General features: G+C 29.6%; 2 protein-coding genes across 2 annotated transcripts; one reads left to right on the forward strand and one right to left on the reverse strand.

Annotated features, from left to right (window-relative positions):
• Window positions 1–2,921: 2,921 nt before the first annotated feature.
• On the forward strand, window positions 2,922–4,611 carry TPO1 (polyamine transporter TPO1). The gene has a single exon (XM_020193488.1). It carries the CDS (start codon window positions 2,948–2,950, stop codon window positions 4,397–4,399), a length of 1,452 nt encoding a protein of 483 aa, XP_020046821.1. The 5' UTR covers window positions 2,922–2,947; the 3' UTR covers window positions 4,400–4,611.
• Window positions 4,612–6,528: 1,917 nt separating this feature from the next.
• ASCRUDRAFT_86757 (leucine-rich repeat domain-containing protein) lies at window positions 6,529–8,457 on the reverse strand (the record flags this gene model as incomplete). The annotated part of the gene is made up of 1 exon (XM_020194933.1): window positions 6,529–8,457. The coding sequence occupies one exon, from the start codon at window positions 8,455–8,457 to the stop codon at window positions 6,529–6,531; it is 1,929 nt and encodes a 642-aa protein (XP_020046822.1).
• Between the last annotated feature and the right edge of the window lie 374 nt (window positions 8,458–8,831).

The following is an 8,831-nucleotide window of genomic DNA, read 5'->3' on the forward strand; positions in this document are numbered from 1 at the left end:
ATGTTATTACCGAAGAGATTTTGAATGAAAAAAATGAGATTGCATTGACACAAGCTCAGCTAGATAGTTTGGTAAAAGTTAACAAAGAGTTGTGCCTAATATTGTTCAATAATGTAGATAGAAATGATGAAGAATCATTATATCTAGAAAATGATGTTTCTGATGTCATAATGAACCAACAAAAGAATGAAGAAAGTTTGGATGAATATGAGCTTGAACAAAATATATATTTTAATTTGGATACCAACTATAGTTATTTGATTTATTCTAATAATACAGATAAATCGAATTCAAATTACCACCACTATAAATATCATTATTTCAATTATGATGAAAACTACATTGATATTTTTGAAAACAATTCTGTGATAACAAAAGAGTGGTTAATTAATCTTAACAGGCGGTTGAAAAAATATCAAAAACAGGTGCATGAAATATTTGATGCGGAATCTAAACTATTCAATCAAAAAAGTTTAGAAATAGAGAAGGAATCGGGAAAAGAAGTTGATGACAATGATGAGGACAATGAAGATGGGAGCACAGGAGTGTTTCTGCTGACTCGAAATAAGAAAAAAAGCAATAAAAAGGGCTTTACTAGAAACTTTCGTAGAAGCAAGTCAAAGGAGAAACCTGATAACCAAGTAGAAAATGAAGAACAAATTAAAAAAGCGTTGATTGATAAGCAAAAAAAACTTAAAGAAGATGAAGAAAAAGACCGAAAATTTCGGGATTTTTTATATGAGAAATATAAAGTTATGCCCAAAATCTCATTAAAACGGCTAATTTATTACAATGACATTGTTTGCTTTAATAAGAATCTATCTAAATTTTTGTTAAATAAGCATGAAGAAAAGCAGAAATACCATAGTTATAATAATTACAGCTTTGCTTATAATCGTAATTATGATTGGAACGGACATGATTATGGAGATACAGAAAAATATTCAGATGATTCACTTGATAACAGTATTATAAATCATAATGAAAACGGATGTTTGCGATTTGATTCAACAGATGATGAGTATGCGGACTATGATTCGTATAACTTTTATCCGGAAACTACATTCAAGTATGAGGATAGCTATGGATGTTTTAATAATGAAGAAGATTTAGATTTGTTAATTGTTCACCGAAGAAACATTTTTGATAATGAGAGTGTTAACACAACCAATTATTACGAAAGAGACGGTCGTACTGATAATGGAAGGGAAGCGAGGTACGAAGAATATGAATGCGATTTTAACTACGATGGAACGACTTATGATGAAGCGTATGATATTGAATTTAATGACGAGTACAATTTTTCATCTGGACATTACGGCAGACCTATGATTCATGATGAATACTTTAAGATACTCAAACCAGACGACGAAAGCAATAATAATCGAGATAAAGACAATTTCCGAAGTGAAAAAGGGACTATCGACGAAAGCATAGAAGACAAGAAAAGCGTCAAAACTGACACAGGAAAATACAGCACATTCAAGAATAAAAACTTGTATTTATGGAAGAAAATTGACAACTTGAATTATGGGGGCAAAACAAATAAAAATGGAATGGAAAATGGAAATCTAAAACCAAAAGATGGCACAAGTGACGATAATAAGAAACATGCAGATGCTGATCTTAATACTGACGAGGATTATGACAGTGATTACAACAATTACAATGATCTTGATGAATTTGATGAGGACGTCATGAAGTTGTACCAATTAGGAATCTACCAAGGGGACGTTGAACATTGAAAACAACATTGAACTCAAAAGGAGCCGAGATATACGATTCCAAATGTGTCTCATGAGCTGCAATTGGGAATCTGTTCCAACAGCCCCAGCAGCCCAACAAAGCCCGTTTTCCTCCAGGGTCTCCTGACTGTTCCGAGCTGTGCAACAGAGTTCTTTCGGCAGAAGAGGCACTGGTTTCTGTGTTCTCTGTTTTCGCTGTTTTCGCTGGCTCCGGCAGCACAAGAGCTTTCCACAACCTAAACACTGGTCCAGCGCTGCTCCGGCGCCCGATTAGGAAAGCTTCCGCAGCAGCGCCATTCTGCAAGTCTGTGGGTCCATGCAATCATGCCGAACAATCACCGGAAAAGCTTGTTTAGTCTTGGTATATTTGTTTAGGAGCCCTATAAGAGAATGCCTAAGCTGTTCTGTAGAGCTGAAGATATATGTTGATGGAAATTGTCACGCTTTTTCAGGTTTAGATTCGGATTTCCCAGAGAGTTCTGGAGCTGCTTCTGTTTCATTCTGAACTTTTTTCAGATATTCAGTTACAACAACACCATTACAGTTGTGAAAAGCTACTTGTCACTACCGGTTTGAATTTGGCAAAATTTCATAGATAAAGAGTTTTCAGTGAGAAAATTGCTCTGATATTCATATAATTTAATCACACTGGTTCTGCTAAACAATGGGTTTGGTGGTTTCTGCACTTTCAAGGTTGAGTATATATAGTTTTCAAAATCGTCCCAATTAACACTTCATTTTTCAGTTGAATTTTGGTTTATACTCAATTTTTTGAGACTAAATCATTTATATCGTATTAAACTGTATTATACTATATTATATCATTCTTTTGATTCAAAAATAGTTGCCCACTTCCTTGATTTTGTGAACAGTCAATTGGTTATTATTTTTACAACAGATTGTGAAAACATCTTTTTATCATGGCATTCAAGTCGGAAGAAATAGCTCAGAATTCTTCCAATTCTCTTCGCCCTTCTTTACCAGACAGATCTTCATCTGGTGCTAGTTACAGTGAAGAAGAGAAAGAAACTGCTCCTGACCCATTTGTTGCTGCAGACTTAGATGAAAACAATGATTTGGAAAGAACAAAAAGTCTTGCTGATAATCGTTCTCAGGCTGAGTCTAATACTGATATTACAAAAAAACTTTCTAGAGTTTTAACGTCCATTTCTACTAAAAAGGACACTTCTCCTTTGCCAAAGATGGGTGGAGGACGACCATATCCTTCTCCTTTACCTGACAAAGATAATTACACAGTCACATTTGATGGGCCCGATGATCCTGATCATCCTCACAATTGGCCTTTATCGAAAAAAATGATTATATGCTCTGTTTTAGGATTCGATGCTATTTGTGTTGCAATGGGTTCGGCTATTTTTGCATCAGGAACTTATCAGTTGATGGCTGAATTCAATGTTGCTAGCGTTGTTATTACTCTCGGTACCTCTTTATATGTCTTAGGTTTTGCTACTGGTCCAGTTGTATGGGCCCCGATTTCTGAATTATATGGAAGAAAAATTCCTCTTATACTTTCTGGAATTGCTTTTGTTTCATTTATATTTGGCTGTGCTACTGCTGAGAATTTGCAAACCGCCTTAATTTGTAGGTTTTTTGCTGGGTGCATTGGATCAGCTCCATTAGTAGTGGTGGCTGCTGCGTTTTCTGATATGTTCAACAATGAAACAAGAGGAACAGCAATTGTCTTTTTTTCAATGGCTGTTTGTATTGGTCCTTCCTTTGCTCCAATTTTCGGTGCTTACATTGCTGAAAGTTATTTAGGCTGGAGGTGGACCCAATATATCATTGGTATCCTTGCTGCTTTTAATTTGGTTACTCTAATATTCTTTATGAAAGAAACTCATCATCCAATTATTTTGATTGAAAAAGCCGAAAAATTGAGAAGAAGAACTGGTAATTGGGGTATCAGAGCAGCTCATGAAGATTTAAGATTATCATTCAAAGAAATTTGCGAGAAAAATATTACCAGACCATTAGTCTTGTTATTTACTGAGCCAATTATCCTATTACTTTCGATTTATACCGCTTTTATCTATGGTGTTATTTACATGTTCTTGACTGCATATCCCTATGTGTTCACGTTTAAATATGAAATGAAAGGCGGAAATGCCTATTTACCAATGATTGGTTTATGCTTAGGCCAGATTCTGGGTTCATTTTTTTGTTTGTTTGCAGAAAAGAATTATCTTCAAATTTTAAAAGCTAATGACGGTAAGCCTGTCCCTGAAGCTAGATTAAAACCTATGATGTTTGGTGGTATTACCTTTCCCATTGGAATTTTATGGTTTTGTTGGACTGGTAATTATCCAGATAGTATTCACTGGATTGTTCCAACAATATCAGGTGTCCTCACTGGTTTTGCTACTGTTACAATTTTCATGCCTGCAATTAATTATATCATTGATTCCTATTTAATATTTGCAGCATCAGCTTTAGCAGCTAACACCTTTCTAAGATCTGGTTTTGGTTGTGCTTTCCCATTGTTTTCGGGCTATATGTTTTCTGATCTAGGTGTGAATTGGTCTGGATTACTATTAGGTCTCTTCGGATTACTTTTAGCACCTGTGCCATTTTTATTTTACAAATACGGTAAGAAAATTAGAACCAAATCCAAGTATGCTTTTGATTTAAATTAGAAAAGCAAAAAATTATTATTTAATTGCAGATAATAATAATGAAAAAAAAATAACCCATGCATTCATAAAAAAACAAAAATAAAATATTTATAATTTTGCAATATTTTATTAACCATTGTTTTTATTTTAATCTTTAATTCTTTTGATATATTATGATTAATCATTTTGTCCTATAAATTTTTTTTTTAAAACGATTTTTTATTTGGATTTTTTCCATTGCTCCAATACACAATTTTAACTTTTATAATCATGCTTCACTTTCTTAAAACATCAGCTCGCAAAATAAGTAATTTGCGGCTAGTGTAGTTAAGTTCTTTTTCCGTTTTCCGAACAAAATAAAAGCCTAAAGTTTTATTAATATTAAGTTATTGGGTTATTAAATTATTATGCAGTTTCTCTAAAGAAATATTTTTAGTTAATAAATGATTAAAATATTTAACTGAATATACATAATTAAGACTAATGTTCATTTTTTGTTGTTGTTACTGTGAGTGAAATACTCAAGGCAGTAAAATACTCAAAGCAATGAGATTGGAAAGGTGAAATCTTTGAAAGTTAAATATTTAATCACGTCTACTCTCTCATAGATTGAGATATATCCAGACTTTTGAAATTTGGTTGGAATTGGTATTATTTGAAATTGGATTATAAAAAATTTCAATCATAGTATTCAAACAAATAAAAAAGCAAGAAAAAACTAAAAAGATACTCAATATTCTCAAAGCTAATGAATATATATAATTATAAAGAAGCATAGTTGACTTTATTTTTATTTTCATTTTTATATTTGGTTTTATATATGAAAATATGTACTTATATTTTTGTGATTTTTCATTGAAATATTAAAAAGAAAAAAATGTTTATGAGAAAAAGTTTGTTACCCTTCTGTTTTAATGTCTTTCTCGGTATTTCGGATTAATTTCTAGCAAACCCTGCATAAAGTTCAGATTTAAATACTCCGGAAAATACCGACTAATTTTGAAAAAAGTAATCAAATTGAAATGATTTATTTTAAAATAATTAAAAAACATGAACAGTAAAAGACAACTGAATACAGGAAATATTATTTTAAACTAATCAATTGAAAACCAAAATGAAACAAAATGAAAAAACCATCTGAGCAGAATAAAATGATTACAATAATAATTATAATTATATAATGATAAAAAAAGTACTTCAGTGATGATTTTAAAATTAACTTGTCTAATAATTTAAAAGTTTAAGTTATATACTAAAAAAATTTTTATAAATATCCTAGTGATTGCTGCTAATAATTCGAATATAAAAAAAAAGTACTAAATTAAGTGAAAATTGCAGAACTCAGAAACCTTTGTGGAACCTATTGACTATTAAGCGATCTGACTATGTTTTTGCTTGTACCATAATTATATTTGACAGTATATCTGATGTATCAACATCAATAAAAAAATCAAACCGTTCCAACTGTATCTCTTCTTTGATATCTCTTTTCTGATATCTCTTTGTTATTTTGTGAATGTTTTATCATTTCCAAAACAAAATGGGCCGAGATTTCAAACACAGGTTCGAATCCCGTGGAGACCGTTCTTTGTTTTGAGCATATATTTCCCAAATAACAACAAAAATAATAAAAATCTCAAAAAATATACATTGAAAAAGGAATAGCAGATGGGGATCATGTGGTCTATATATACGTGTATAAAACCATTAACTAGTTGGAACCAGGTTGATAAATATGTTAATACTGCAAATCTTAATTATTTGTTTGATTTGGTTTCGAAAAAAATAGTTTATTTTTTATAGTTGGCAAGTTGTTACGCATTTGTTACATAGTATTTAAATAAACTTAAGCTATAAAAAATATTAAAAATGTTAAAAATATAAAAAATATAGAAATTAGAAAAAAATGAAGAACTAATGTAATAGTAATTCAAAAAACAAAATTGTAAACCAAAAACCTGATAAAAAAATATTATTTCTTTAAAATAAAACTTCAATTCCTTCTTTCAATTTGATGATTATCATTTAAATATCAACTACAACTTTATTTTTCCAAATTTATACATCTTCAATGTATTTTAACACTTTTCCAATCATCAAAATCCTCAATTTAGAAAACGTAATATTCTAAAACTTGCTGGAATCATAATCTAATCTTCATCTACCAACACGCCAGAGTCTAAATAAAGTAATTGTAATTCAAGGGCATTGCAATTATGTGGAATAACAAGATATTGTAAATTATTGTGATTTAAATAAATCCGTTCAATGTTATTTGGAATTTCAAAATTATTCAATTCTCTTAATGAATTACAATTCAATCGAATAAATTTTAGCTTCAAAAGATTTTCCACATTTTTAATTGAAAATTCTTTAATTTCATTCCATGAAAAATCAAAATACTCAACATTGTCTGGTATATAAAGGTTTTGCAAGTTTTCAATTATATTTATAGAAATTTTAATTTCTCTTAATTTTTTAAAATTTTTTGCATTTTCAACAGAAAACAATATGTCTTTAACGTTTTTAATTCGATTGAAACTTCCTTTTAAAAAAATCAAATTGTTCAATCCTGACAAATTATTGATTTTTTCAACATTATTTCTGGAAAATGTTAAGTTTTTCAATTCTTTTAAATTAATTACAAAATCAATATCTGTAATACGATTGTTATCTAATTTTAAATCAGTTAAATAGATTAGCTTTCCTAACGAAGAAACATCATCAATCTTATTTCGATTTAAATTTAAACTTCTTAAATCAATTAATTTGGATAGACATGATATGTCTTTAATCTCATTATCAGCCAAGTTTAAAGTTCTCAAATCAATCATTTTTGATAAAAATGATATTTCTTCAATTTTATTATCGGATAAATTTAAATATGTTAAATATTTGAAACTTGGTATTATTTCAATGTCAACAATCTGACATCCAGGCAAGTCCAATTCGGTAAACTGGGTTTTATTTAAATTTTCAAGGTTTGTTAACTTGCCACTCTGAAATACCACTGATTTTATTTTAAGAAAAGAAGCAAAAGGTTGTATTTCAATTGTTTGATGGGGAAATGAAAAGGGAAATGAATAATCAAATGAAAGCTTCATAAATGAATTTAATTCTTTGAAAAATATATCGTCATTGATTGTGAATTGATTTATTTGTTTTATGCTCCTTGAAACCTTTGAGAATTGGCTCAAAAAATTTGAGTCAATTCTATGTTTGTTATTATTTTTAACACCGAGTTTATCTTTTTTAATTAATATTCTAGTATACTTTGACTTTTTTTGTTTAAGAAATAGAGAACTTTTACCAAAGGACTCAAATTTTAAAAAAAACCTTGCCCCATTTGTAAAGTAGCTTCTTGATCTATCTTCAGTTAACTGATTTAAAAACCAAAAATAATCAGAAACGTCAATTAAAAAATCCCTAAAATTAATAGTAACCAGTTTCAAAGAACTTGAGTTAACAAGAATCAATGATTTTGTAAATTGATTCCAAACTTCATATTTATTTTTAGATGGTCTCAAATTATTCGGTCCCCTCAAGTTATATGGGAAAAGTACGTTAGGGCTATAAACAATAAAATTGATATTTTGCAAATCTTTAGTTTTTTTTATAATATCAAATAATAGATTGGATTTTGCTTCATTCAATTCAAAAACATTTAAAGAAAGTGTAAGATTTTGAATTAATTTGCTGTATTCAGGGGAGTAAAGTGAAAAATCCAAGTTCTCAAAATACAAAGCATCTTTTGGCACACCGAATTTTCTGTTACCAAAACGATTAATAATATCGGTATCAATAGTAAAATCATTATTATAGTCATTCCAATAATCTTGATCAGTCAGATTATTACTATCTTTATCAAAAATATTACTAGAAGAAAAGAGAAGACTTTTTTTAATAATAGAATTGTGATATTGATAGTCTGTGGTAAGATGTATAAAAGCAGAATTAGATACCTTTGAGGCGGCACTTATTTCTTTGGGTGTGAGATTTGATGAGGTAGATGGAGAATGAAGTTGCTTAGACACTTTGGAAATTAATTTTTGAACTAATCCAGTGCCAGACAGTTCCATTTTTACTACTTAGCAACTTGTATATCTATGTTTGTTGTTATGAAAACTGAATATGCTATATTGAGAGGTGAGTATATCGTAACTATAGTTTCAATATTGAATATAGATATGGATCTGAATATCAATATCAATATGGATAGCCACTACATTATTTATATGGAAGAATATAAAAGAAAATATGAATCAATTATTTCGTTATTCACATTTTTAACTAGAAGTGTTTATTGAAATTCGAATGGTAAATATTTTGTTGACTTCATTGCAGTCTCTATCAGTATAAATACAACAGGGCAGTTTTCATATTAGCTATTGATACTTTTCGAAATGAATTATTTAATTTCTGGTTCTTGAAAGATAATTCCAAATATATCAAA

Source organism: Ascoidea rubescens, assembly GCF_001661345.1.
Source record: "Ascoidea rubescens DSM 1968 unplaced genomic scaffold ASCRUscaffold_8, whole genome shotgun sequence".
Lineage (NCBI taxonomy): Eukaryota > Fungi > Ascomycota > Saccharomycetes > Ascoideales > Ascoideaceae > Ascoidea > Ascoidea rubescens.